Source organism: Oryzias latipes, chromosome 8 (assembly GCF_002234675.1).
Source record: "Oryzias latipes chromosome 8, ASM223467v1".
NCBI lineage: Eukaryota > Metazoa > Chordata > Actinopteri > Beloniformes > Adrianichthyidae > Oryzias > Oryzias latipes.
Window position 1 is genome coordinate 24926720 of NC_019866.2, and position 13741 is coordinate 24940460.

At 50.9% G+C, this 13741-nt stretch overlaps 1 protein-coding gene across 1 annotated transcript; it reads right to left on the reverse strand.

The window, feature by feature from the left end:
* Positions 1-22: 22 nt before the first annotated feature.
* slc16a3 (solute carrier family 16 member 3) lies at positions 23-13081 on the reverse strand. Its single transcript, XM_011478662.3, has 7 exons — positions 12772-13081; positions 9462-9570; positions 6862-7124; positions 3485-3628; positions 2774-3381; positions 2526-2706; positions 23-1486 (listed from the first exon to the last, which is right to left on the reverse strand). Exons 3-7 carry the CDS (start codon positions 7082-7084, stop codon positions 1143-1145), a joined length of 1500 nt encoding a protein of 499 aa, XP_011476964.1. The 5' UTR covers positions 7085-7124; positions 9462-9570; positions 12772-13081; the 3' UTR covers positions 23-1142.
* Positions 13082-13741: the final 660 nt, after the last annotated feature.

Below are 13741 nucleotides of genomic sequence, written 5' to 3' on the forward strand. Positions count from 1 at the left end.
ATTCTCATGAATCCACAGAAACTTAAGAGACTAAATATTATCCTTTTTAATACAGCTTCAGTAAAACAGACGTACAGACAACACTGGACACTGAGGCAGCGACATTCACCACCCTCCTCCTCCTCACTCTTCATCACTGAGGGGAAAGCAGCATTTCTTGGGGACAAACGACGACACCGGAGTGAAGAAGCACGAGACAAACGTCGCCTCCCCCCCGTTCAGGACTCCCACAGCAGGGGGGCCAGCACTGACCCCCCCCCCACACACACACACAGACAGCTGTGACACAAAAATGTGAGCAAGACGCCACACAACAAACACAACAGAAACACACTTCTGGCTCCATCAAAGCTCTTTGCAACGTCGAACAGCGAAAGCAGCGTGTGGGTTCGTTCAGGACCGAAATGAGTTTCCCATGAGCCTTTGTGCTCTGTGGATGCGTCCCACCCGCCCCCAAACCTCCGGCTGATCCGCTTCCATCCCCAGAAAAGGTGACGGGAGGCTGAAAGGGCTCATGGGGGTTTGTGAAACGGGTGAGTTGGGCTGCTTTTGGTCTTCATCTGAGAGGGCCGGGGGGGGGGTCGCACAAAGTTGTGTTTTGCAGCTTGGGGAGTTCCTGCCTCTGTTGCCATGGGAACAGCCTCCGGACATCAACAACAAGGCGGAGGAATTTCAAAACAAAAGGTGGGTCCAGGAGAAGATGCGGCTGCGGTCTTCAGGTCTTATTGACTCTGTTTGGGACGTCCCGACATTGTCGGCCCCCTCCAGAGTTTTGGTCTCCATCAGTAAAGGGTTAAATAAAACTGAAAGCTATTGCTAAAACCCCCCGCCGACTCCTCCAAGCTATTGAATCAGTGCAAACGGCGTCCCGGTGTGATGAACTAACAGTAGGAACAGGATGTGGTCCCGCTGGTCCCTCGGAGGTCTTGGCTGGTGGCGGGCGCCACACGGCGGTTCTGCAGCGACTTCAGGCACAAACTTCTGTTACGAAGGTCTGACCGGCATTGGCTTGGGGATGTTGCAAAGGCAGTGGCTTCAATCCCTCCCCACCAAAACACAGAACAACACCTGGAATAAACATGGAATTATACGAAAAGCATTTCAGCTGGGATGGCGGCGGTTAAGCCCCTCCCTATTCCGCCTCACAGGCACGTTTCAGGACTGGCCGCCATGCTGCCGTTCGGCTGAGGTTCTTTGAGGAACCTCTCCACTTCCTGTGTGTTCACCATCACGCTCTTTGGCCTGACCTCCTCCCCCCTTTCAGCCCCTAACTCCTCCTCCTCCTCGCCTTCATCCCCCTCCCCACTCCTGCTGCAGGCGTTTGCTTCGGAGTCGTCTGTCACTGCGTTGCCCTCCGGCTTGACTTCCGGCGCTATCTTGATGAACAGGAAGTTACAGGTGGCCAAAACCACCGCTGAGAGCACGACCTCACATCCTGCCAGCAGGAAGATGGTCATGTAGTTGTGTGTGGCGTCGAGCAGCCGACCTGCGAAAGCAAAGAGAAGCAGGAAACCCGTCAGCGACCGAGATGAAGGCTGCGCTGGAGCCGGACGGTCATCAGACTCTCATAAATAGAATCTGATGACCTGAAAATGTTGGTTAAGCGCCCCAGCCCCCCCGCCCCACCGCCACAGGTCACGCTGATGTTTCAGCGCAGCTCCAACCTGAAGTACGGAGGTGGAAACCCAAACCAACAGTGTTTTCACTGGAGAATGCAGACGTGACCATGCGGCTCTATGGGAAGCCTTTTTAAAACTTGATTACAATCTGACATGAACACCTTTGCATTGATCTTATTATTGATTTCTGCCTGTCTTAGTTGTATTCTGTCATATCATAAAAGTATTACAGTCCCACTGCGATCACCTTCTGATCTGCTTCCCGGTGGTATTTTTATGATGATGAGGCTGTTTTTAGCCAAAATCTAGATCGTAGTTTCTGCTACGATCGTAGTTTCTGAGGACATAGTTTCTGCAGAGCGGCAGGAGTTCATCAGAAGTTATTCTCTGAGGTGGCTAGGAGATCACGGATCCACTGACCTCAAGTCTTATTTCCCATCATCCACCTGTTTACCCTCTCTCCTGCTAGCTTACAGCCCTTCTCCAACCTAACATTAGCGGTGCATCAAAAATGGTGATCAGTATCAGATCCATCCATCCGTCCAGTTCTGATCCAGATTCCAGCTCAGACCAGAAAAACAGAGACGTTCATGGATACATTGGTCTGCAGGTGGAGGATCTGAAAGGGGCGGAGCTTGGAGACTGTGGCCCCGCCCAGCGTATTTTCTCCATCACAAATAAGCTCTTTTTATTTTGTCTGCTCCTGATTCACAGCAATCTGAATAAAAAATACTCAGAAAGGCAAATTTCATCTTGATTATCATTATAAATATTCTCCATCCTCATAAGAAGGAAATGTTAAAAACACAACTTTAAATGACATGTACCAGTGTCCTAACTTCAGGTGAAGGAACGGCAGCTTGAGCGGCACCCGTCGTTAACGCCAGCTCGCATTCTTGCACCCACCTGCACTCGGCGGCCCCACCAGCACAGCAATAGCTTCCATTAACAGGACCAGGCCGATGGCGCTGGAGAATTTCTCCGTCCCCACAATGGTCATCAGAACCTCAAACTGCAGCGCCCCCACCATTCCATAGGAGATACCGAAGAAGATGCAGAAGACCACCAGGGACGGGTAGTCTTTGGACTGGAAAGAGGTGAGGTGTTAGAGCCCAAAGCACCTGAAGACCAGCTCTGGACGAACACGCACTCACCTGTGAGCCAATGAGGTCGGTGATTCCATTGAAGAGCATGGCAAAGCTGAAGAGGTAGACGCAGCGCGGCCGAACCCATTTCAGCCCAGCGATCACGCCACACGTGGGCCGCGCAAACATGTCAACGAAGCCCAGGATGGTGAGCAGCAGCGCCGACTTGGTGTCTTCGTTCCCCAGCTCCTTGGCATAGCTAACAACAAACACCGGGGGCACGAAGAGGCCGAGCACCATGATGGAGGCTGCTACGGTGTAGATGACAAAGCCGCAGTCTTTGAACACAGAGAAGTCCAGAAGTTTGGCTTTGGCTTTCATCTTCTCCTCCTCTGGGCTCTGCTCTTTGTTGTGGTCCTGTTTCTTGACCTTCTTGGGGTCAACCAAAGGCTTCATGAGGGCTCCACAAACACAGCAGTTTAGCAGGATGCCACCCAAGATGAGGAAGCCCCCCCTCCACCCGTAGTGGTACTGCAGGACCTGGCCCAGCGGAGAGAGGCAGCACAGCGCCACGGGGCTCCCAGCCGCTGAAAGGCCGTTGGCCAACGGCCGCTTCTCACTGAAGTACCGGTTCAGCATGATGAGAGACGGCTGAAAGTTCAGGGCCAACCCCAGACCTGCAGGAGGAAACACAGCCGGTTGTCCACGTGGCACAAAAGCATTTCCAGCAACATCAAACATGTAAACTGTGTGGTCCCTGGAATCACAGAGCAGACAAACCTGTAATGACTCCGGTTGTGAGGTAGATGTGGATGATGTTGGTGGCGAAGGAGCTCAGGATCATTCCCAAAGACGCAAAGAGGCCGCCCACCATCATGACAGGCCGACAGCCGAAGCGGTTCACCAATATGCTGCACAAAGGACCTGCAGAGAGCAAGCGGTCATGCATGGTAAAAACATTCAAAGTTCCTGCATTTCCTCTCCTCTCCTTCCTTCTCCTTCTTCCACCAGCAGTAGTCCGGTTTCTACTGTCACCCAGTAGGTGAGTCCCTGTTAATGCGAGCCACGACTGATCCAGCATGAAAGTTCTGTTTGTAATTCACACAACGGGTTTGTCTTTGGCGTTGAGTTGGGGTCGGTTCCTGACACAACCCTTTGCATTTACTCCGGCTTGGAACCAGCACCCAAACAACTGGATTGTGCCTCTTTGTGGTTGTGTTCTCAAATATGCAGGAACGATTGTTTTTAAATGTATTGGATAATGTTCCTGAAAACATCCATACACTGTTGTGTTTCTGTGTCTCCTGTTAGTGATAAAGATTGGAGACCCATCATCATCATCAGCTGTCCATGGGTATTATGAGTGTTTGGTATTTTGTTGCTCAAATATCTCTCTTGTCAACATTTTGCTTCCCAGGCGGGTTGCTGGGACATTCCTCTTACTGTTAGATAGGAATGTGGTTGCTGGTACGATTTCCCTTCTGTCATTTGCATGGGAACCACTGGGACGCTACTCTCCCTGCATGTTCCCAGGAGACGTTCGAACCCTCCTGCATGTCCTAGGAGGGCGGGTGGCCGGCCACTGTCTGTTTGGAGAATATTTTTCATTTGATTTAGCAGAAAAGGGGACAGTCATGGAACGCTGTGTGTTTGATGCTGACTCCCTTGTTTGGTGGTATTTTAAAGTACTTTAGTGGAAAAATTAAAGTTAACTCTACGGTGAGTTCTACATTATTATGCAAACTGTGTTTAAGTGTCAAAAATAAAATTCTTTGTTTTTCAGTTAAACTCATTTTGTGTCTCTGGGCTCTTTGGACCACGGACACCAGTCTACGACAGCAGTGACCATGAATTTACAAAGCAGAAAGCACAGATGTAAAGCTGCTATTGTGTCTGGAGTCCTACCAACATTGAGGTGTAGGATCCTCCAGAGGCTTGCAGTTCCACGTAAACCTTTGAAAACGACCCTCACAAGCAGAAGTGGCTGCAGTGGACCCACACAGACATGAAGACTCAGTTTCTTGTTTACTGATGAGTGCCGTACAACCCTGGATGGTCCAGACGGAGCAGTGGGTGGTTGGTGGATGGCAACCATGTCCCAAAAAGGCTGTGATGTCAGCAAGAAGGTGGTGGAGTCATGGTTTGGGCTGGAACCATGGTGAGAGAGCTGGTCAGCTCCTTTAAGGTCCCCTAAGGTGTGAAAATGACCTCTGAAAAGTAGGAGGAGCTTCTGACTGACCACTTTCTTCCATGGTACATAAAGAAGAACCGTGCACCACACCATCCTCCCCCTGATGGTGTGGCCCCCATCCTCCCCCTGGAGCATCCCATAAGCCACTTGTGTCAGGATTGGACGGCCTGAACTTGCTCCTCCTGAAGTTTCTTCTCTTCTGGCCTCAGGAGTGTGGTCTTCCTGTTGTGACGTCAAAAAAGAAAACTAGGCCCCCTGCCCGGCGTGCCCCTGAGCAATCCTTCATTTCCATAGAACTGGTCCACAATGCAGACGTAAACTCTTTGACTGAAACGTTTTCTCCTTCAATGGTCGGACAAATGGATGGAGTCATTGTAAAGAAAGACACGCCCAACCTTCAGATTTATGGACACGCGTCTCCAGGGAAGGTCCACCAGTGACTGTGATATCTGAGGGAAACATTCCAGCTGTACAGAATAAAAGCAGAGCCAAAGACAAACGAAGGTGTTGTGGCTTTTGCACCCAGAAATAAGCAGGAATTGAACCACGAGTCTGTGGATCAGCCAGAAAGAGCTTTTCCTCTGAGGGCGTGGACGTTCACAGGTCTGCACAGCACAGCGACGGAGGAAACGCATGGGAAGGAAACTGTTCTAGACTTTAGCAGAATGAAAATGAAAGTAGTTCAGGTCAGCCGACAGCATCAATCACTCAACATTTTACTGACATTTAAAGAGACACTCTGTTGAAATTTAAACTTTAACGTGTTCTTGTAGCATTTTTCTCCCGATGGAGGATGTATACAAAGAAAGTTACGTTTTTCTTTATTCTAATCGCTGTGAATCAGGAGCAGATGGAAAGATTCTGTTTCAAAAAGAGCTTCTTTGTGACGTCTTCCTGCTCCACTCCATCCACTTATAGACAAATAGATCCATGCATGTTAGATTTGTTGCAAAAGTGTGGAAAAGTTTTGTAGCTGCAACAAGAGATTCATGCCTCTGCAAACATGTTTCATGTCTGTAGGTCTGCAATATGTTGGTAAATGTAGTAAAAAATCTAAAAGAATTCTACAAAAAGTAGACAAGAAAAAAGGCCGGAAGATACCATCAGAATTTTCTGGAACTAAAAACAATCAACCCTTCATCTTTTAGCTGCAACGTCTTAATGAAACATCAATTCCCATATTTGGGGCATCTCCCGCTATTTGTCGTCTGGTCTCCTTTGCCTAGAGTTAATAATTATTTTTCTCCTGGCATGGAAATCATGCATCTGACCCTCTGTTCAGAGCAGTGCACTGATTGGCTGACAGTGAAAGGCTGCTGATTGGCTAATTTATTGAGAAGCCAAAGGATTGTGCTTGGAAGTTGGGTTTTGTCGTTGTATCAGTGCACGTGACGTTTCACACACAAACATCTCAGTGGACGGACAATTTTTTTCTGCAGATGCAAAACATTTTTACAGACACACAAGTCTCTCGTTACATTTAGAAAACCTTTTTTCACACGGACAATATTTCTGCAGCAGATCCAACCTCATCCATGAACGTCTGTTTTCCTGGTCTGAGCTGGAATCTGGATCTAAACTGGACGGATGGATCTGATACTATTCACCGTTTTTGTTGCTTATGTCGGGTTGGGGGTGTGAGGGGCTGTGAGCTAGCAGGAGATCCTGTAGACAGATGGGTGACGGGAAGTGGGGGCGGGGTTGCTCCGTGTCAACAGTCCCCGCTCAGAGATGAATTTTTAACAAACTGCAAAAAGGCCACCGGGAACGCTCTTAGGATGGATCAGAAGACGACGGGAGGCTTCAAAGAAAAGAACAGATGTTTGACGGCGTCATGTTGGGTTTGAAACAGGCCGGACTCAAATCAGACGGTATCAGCCCGCTGCCGTGTTTGTTTGCAGTCATATTATCTTGTGCAGCCCATAAGCCTGCTCCCGCTGTGTAAGGTAAACACGCGGCGGCTCACCTGTGCCATAAAGCATGGCGAGCAGGATGGAGGAGATCCAGGCGGTGTCGCTGTAGCCGACGTCGAACTCCTTGGTCAGCTCTTTGAAGAACACGCTGACGGCTTTGGGGAAGGCGTAAGAGAACCCTGTGATGACGAAGCACCCAGCCAGAACCGCCCAGCCCCAGCCGCCATCCGGAGCCTTAACGCCGCCCGTATCCACGTCCACCGCAGCACCTCCCATCACGCCGCACGCCTGAGGCTCTGCAGACGACTTTGTGCACCTGGAAAAAGAAGCAGAAACTACTGGCTCATGTTTTGGAACAAGACAAAACTGTTTTCTTCAGACCACAAATGATTGTTTTCTGGGTTTTTTTCTAGGAATTCTGTAAAAATACTGTTTGTATAAACTGAAGTTTGGACTGGATAAAAAATTGAGGCTTGATAAATGTTGAAACTGCATCCAAAGCCATTATTTATCGTTATATTTCTGTTTAGGATGTTTATTTTTCCTTTAATCAGTTAAAAAAAAGAATAAAACCTGAAAATTTCCTGAAATATTTTTTTATTGGCTCTAACTTTGGTGCCAATAAAACTGAGATAAGTTTGGGGATTTTGGACAGCAGGTGGACAGCAGACGGACAGCAGACGGACAGCAGACAGACAGCAGACAGACAGCAGACGGACAGCAGACAGACAGCAGACAGACAGCAGACAGACAGCAGACAGACAGCAGACGGACAGCAGACAGACAGCAGACGGACAGCAGACAGACAGCAGACGGACAGCAGACGACAGCAGGTGGACAGCAGACAGACAGCAGGCGGACAGCAGGTGGACAGCAGACGGACAGCAGACAGACAGCAGACAGACAGCAGACGGACAGCAGACAGACAGCAGACAGACAGCAGACGGACAGCAGACAGACAGCAGACAGACAGCAGACGGACAGCAGACAGACAGCAGACGGACAGCAGACAGACAGCAGACGGACAGCAGACGACAGCAGGTGGACAGCAGACAGACAGCAGGCGGACAGCAGGTGGACAGCAGACGGACAGCAGACAGACAGCAGACAGACAGCAGACGGACAGCAGACAGACAGCAGACAGACAGCAGACAGACAGCAGACAGACAGCAGGCGGACAGCAGACGGACAGCAGGTGGACAGCAGACGGACAGCAGACAGACAGCAGACGGACAGCAGACGACAGCAGGTGGACAGCAGACAGACAGCAGGCGGACAGCAGGTGGACAGCAGACGGACAGCAGACAGACAGCAGACGGACAGCAGACGGACAGCAGACGACAGCAGGTGGACAGCAGACAGACAGCAGGCGGACAGCAGGCGGACAGCAGACGGACAGCAGACAGACAGCAGACGGACAGCAGGCGGACAGCAGACAGACAGCAGGCGGACAGCAGACGGACAGCAGACAGACAGCAGGCGGACAGCAGACGGACAGCAGACGACAGCAGGTGGACAGCAGACAGACAGCAGGCGGACAGCAGGTGGACAGCAGACGGACAGCAGACAGACAGCAGACAGACAGCAGACGGACAGCAGACAGACAGCAGGCGGACAGCAGACGGACAGCAGACAGACAGCAGGCGGACAGCAGACAGACAGCAGGCGGACAGCAGACAGACCGCAGACGGACAGCAGACGGACAGCAGGCGGACAGCAGACGGACAGCAGGCGGACAGCAGGTGGACAGCAGACGGACAGCAGACAGACAGCAGACGGACAGCAGACGGACAGCAGACGACAGCAGGTGGACAGCAGACAGACAGCAGGCGGACAGCAGACAGACAGCAGGCGGACAGCAGGTGGACAGCAGACGGACAGCAGACAGACAGCAGACGGACAGCAGACGGACAGCAGACGACAGCAGGTGGACAGCAGACGACAGCAGGTGGACAGCAGACAGACAGCAGGCGGACAGCAGGTGGACAGCAGACGGACAGCAGACAGACAGCAGACGGACAGCAGACGGACAGCAGACGACAGCAGGTGGACAGCAGACAGACAGCAGGCGGACAGCAGGCGGACAGCAGACGGACAGCAGACAGACAGCAGACGGACAGCAGGCGGACAGCAGACAGACAGCAGGCGGACAGCAGACGGACAGCAGACAGACAGCAGGCGGACAGCAGACGGACAGCAGACGACAGCAGGTGGACAGCAGACAGACAGCAGGCGGACAGCAGGTGGACAGCAGACGGACAGCAGACAGACAGCAGACAGACAGCAGACGGACAGCAGACAGACAGCAGGCGGACAGCAGACGGACAGCAGACAGACAGCAGGCGGACAGCAGACAGACAGCAGGCGGACAGCAGACAGACAGCAGGCGGACAGCAGGCGGACAGCAGACAGACAGCAGGCGGACAGCAGACGGACAGCAGACAGACAGCAGACAGACAGCAGACAGACAGCAGACAGACAGCAGACGGACAGCAGACGGACAGCAGACGGACAGCAGGCGGACAGCAGACAGACAGCAGACAGACAGCAGACGGACAGCAGACAGACAGCAGACAGACAGCAGACAGACAGCAGACGGACAGCAGGCGGACAGCAGACAGACAGCAGACAGACAGCAGACGAAGGTGCTCACCTGCTTGTGATGGTTTCCACTCACAGACTTTCACAGCAGCACATGGTGTGAAGGTCACTGCTCTGGTTTCTGCAGGAGTTCTGGGGTTCTGGTCGGATGAAGAATCGGACTGTAAAGAGCAAAGCAGTTGAGAAAAGTACAGGTGAGCCTCACCTGTGTGTTTCTTCGTCTCTCACCTTGAGTCTTTTATACACCTGGTGGGGAAATTACCATTTAACAGAGTTTTTCCTGTGAGGGTGTGAGGATTTCCCACTTTAGGTTGTTTTCTTTAAACACAGTTTTTGAAGTGACATTAACTATCGTGATGGTTTCCCAGCATGCATTTCAGCTACATGGGTCGTGGGCCTCTGTTTGTGGCCCCACCCTGATGATCCCCAGGAAGATGTGAATCCTCTGCTTCTCACCTCTGCTTATGCTTTTCTGACCCTGAGATGTATTAAGTGCATGTGTGAGAAAAGCAACCGGAGCTACAAGCTGCAGGAGGAGAAACTTTTCTTCAAGAGGAAGTGGTCCCGCGCCGCCCCCGCACTGCAGCCCCCAGCTGCTTCACAGCTCTGCTGGTCGCACGTCTTCCTCTCAGTCCTGGTTGTCCGCTGTGATTTCCCCAGAAAGAACAGAGAGCTGCACTTCATCCACTGAAAATGCTCCATTTCAGACGGTTTTCTCTTCTCTCTCACTGAAATCAGAATCTTCTCTAACAGATAAAGTCCTGCAGGTGAAAATCCAGTTATGATCCCACTGGTGTCCACATCTTTAAAACACCTTTTAAGGCTGATGTCTTCCAGTTGTTCTTCCAAAACAGAGCAGATGAAACCGACCCAAGACTGGAGAAGACCCATGAGATCCTGACAGGCTGCGCTCACATTTACTAAACGCTAAATACTGGATCGTTACTGCAAAGTAAGCCTGCACAATGAATAGCAAATTTATTGTTATCGCGACATCAAGCTGTGCATTACGCATATCGCAAAAGACGACAAAAATTCCAATAAAGGGTTTCCTTAAATGTGCTAAAACAATCTTATGGTTTGAAGTATTTAACAAATCAAATAAATCCTTTTCTGCATTTGACCAATCAGATGGAGCCTTTTCACGTTAGATGTTCACCTCTTATGTAGATGATGATGTAGTGTTTATGAATGCAAGCGGGATTAGTAGAAAAGATTCTCAGTCTCATTTTTGTGTCCATCACATCCCTTTATGGGCGTCTGATTCTCAGGTTTTCTGGTGTTTTTGAGTTTTATTGACTCTGACATTAATATTAGTGCCACATTTTTGTCTTATGGTAGTGTTTTTCTATGTAAAACGTTCCGTACAGCATAAATATTTATCCAAATTATCATGAAAGAAACGGCACTTTGGAAGCGAACATGGTCCCAGCATCGTCTGGTGTCCGTCACTGAAGCCCCAAAACAAGCACTACGGCAGTCTGAATGGGACATTTTTCAAGCAGCAAAGAGGCTTTGGAGGCATGAGCAAAGTTTGTGGCTCAGATGAAGACCTGAAGAGGATTCGGAGCAGGTTTAAGAACCACGTTTCTCCTTCAGCGGATTCTTTGAGCCTCCAGCACCAAGAGGACGTCACTCCTGTCCGACCAGGTCTGATGAGGTCTCCCCCAACAGCAGATTCTTCTTGAGAAACGCTAAATGGCGTGTCCTCGAAGGCCGTGCACCCACGCACAAACACAGAAACACACTCTGCTGCCCAGCAGTGGCGCCATCCTGTAACCCCCAGGAGCAACGTGGGTTCAGTGTCTTCCCCAAGGACACCTTGTAGGGGAACAAGGTGGAAACCCGACCTGCCGTCCACCAACCAGAGGCTGACCGCTCTACCTCAGCAGCAGAAACAGAAAGGTTTGTTGATTTTGTGCTGCACCTCAGAACGTGACAGACATGATGACAGATTTTCAGAAAGAACTGCTCCGGTTTCTGCTTCTCTGTTTCCATCAGCTGTGTTCAAAACAGGCAAACTGAATAGTGAATTTGATTTACTGCTCTGTAACGATGCTGCAGGGGGTTCAGCGGCCCTGGGGGGGGGGGTTCTGCGCCCATCACTTTGGTCATTTCTGGTTGATGGAAACAGCAGCCGCACATGAACACCTGAGAAAGGGGCAGACTCGTGCAGCAAGTCCGTCCCGCCTTAGTGGTTAACAACACGCTGTTTTCCAGAAAACCAGATTGGAGCAGCTGTGATGTGACGCTGCTCTGAGAGCGGGCCACTCGGGTGGGGGCCCTCCTGATTTACAGCCCCAGGAGAAGGCAGAGAGAATGCCCCGCAGGTTCAGGCCAGCGATCCGCCGTCTCCGGGTAACACGGTCATTCCGGGCTGACAGGGATGGGGAGGACTGGTCCGCAGTGGCTCACTGACGTGCCCCCCCCCCCCTGCTGCTTACGTTCACATCTCAGAACTCCTCCGGGCCGTTTGGATGTCGAAAGCAAACGGGCTTCTTTACAATGAGGACATTAGTCAACAGGTGTGACAGTGTGTCGCCATGGGAACCAGGGATGTAGGCCTGGGTGTAGGGTTTCCGACTGTAAAGCAGCCGGAGTGTCGGTAAATCCATCCTGTGGCCCCCCCACAGGGAAGGGGGATGCCTGGACCCCCCAGCACAGAAGGTCCCAGTTTGGACCCCTGCAGAGGAAGGCTGTCAGTGTGTGTGTGTGTGTGTGTGTGTGGGGGGGGGTCTGCCAGAGCGTCATGCAGCTGTGCGCACGTCCATCAGTGGGATCAATGTACAACATGTCCTGAGTGGGGGGGTCACCCAGGCGTCAGCAGCAAACTGGACAGAACCACATTTGTATACAAACATCATAAATCTTTATTGATCCTGAAGGAAACGGCATTGTGGCGGCAGGCTGTCCTCCAACAGGCGTGACGTTTGTTTCACAGAAACGTTTACCTGACGTATGAAGACATCTTATCTTTCTGAGCCCTGGTGAATGTCCCGAACGGCAACCGGTTTACTGTTTTAATTTCCGGTTTTAAAGAGTTAAATCCTAAAAATAAAATAAAAAATGCTGAATTTCATAATAAGAACTTCCCGTTCAGTCCCTTTTACTTTTTAAAGTGAAAAAAACACCTTCGAGAGACTCGTGATTGTTCCCACGCGGCTGCTGCAGGACGCAGGTGTGTCATAACACGCGGGATGTCAACGCGCGGAAGAAGTGACGCACCTCCAAAGCTGAGCCCGCTGCCAAAATAAATAAATAAATAAAAAATAAAAAGCTGTCGCGCGTGGATGTTAGCGTGGCCGCGAGACAGAACCGGAGGAAGTCATGACACAAACGCGGAAAACTGTTGCGCGTCTTACCGGAGGATGTTCGCGGCCGCTCCCGCCTTCTGACTCCTGCCTCCTGACTCCTGCCTCAGCACCGGAGAGCAGCTCTCCTCCGGACGTCTGCCTGCATGGAGCGGCACGCCGCGGGGTCCTAAAGCCCGCCTACTCAGCGTCCCACAGGCAGCCAAACAAACGCAGATGAATTAATCCTTGTTTCTCAGGGCGGAGGTGGGGGTGGAGCAGGTTATGGACCACATCCCTCCACCTGTGTGTCAATGCAGATGTTGGGTGAAGTTCTGGTGGAGGTTGATGTCTGCAGCAGCGCCAGAGACCTTCTGATGCACCTGAGCTGCAGGTTGAAAGGATTAAACATTTGGATATTTTTTAACACAAAGTGAAGCAAATCTTCAAAATGAAAAAGTAATGTAGAGGTCAGCTAAACATGAAAGTACTTAACACCAAACAAAACCCAGACTAAACTAAACTAAGTCGACAAGAACAAACAAACCTGACCTAAATACAAAGACGGACTATCGAAACGTGACAGCATCTCTGTCACCCAACATGCATCACCCATGATGCATGCATTTCTGTCACTCACCATGCATCACCCATGACGCATGCATTTCTGTCACCCACCACGCATCACCCGTGACGCATGCATCACCCATGACGCATGCATTTCTGTCACCCACCACGCATCGCCCATGACACATGCATTTCTGTCACTCACCATGCATCACCCATGAAACATGCATTTCTGTCACTCACCATGCATCACCCATGACACATGCATTTCTGTCACTCACCATGCATCACCCATGACGCATGCATTTCTGTCACCCACCACGCATCGTGCATCACCCATGACGCATACATTTCTGTCACCCACCACGCATCACCCGTGACGCATGCATCACCCATGACGCATGCATTTCTGTCACCCACCACGCATCACCCATGACGCATACATTTCTGTCACCCACCACGCATCACCCGTGAC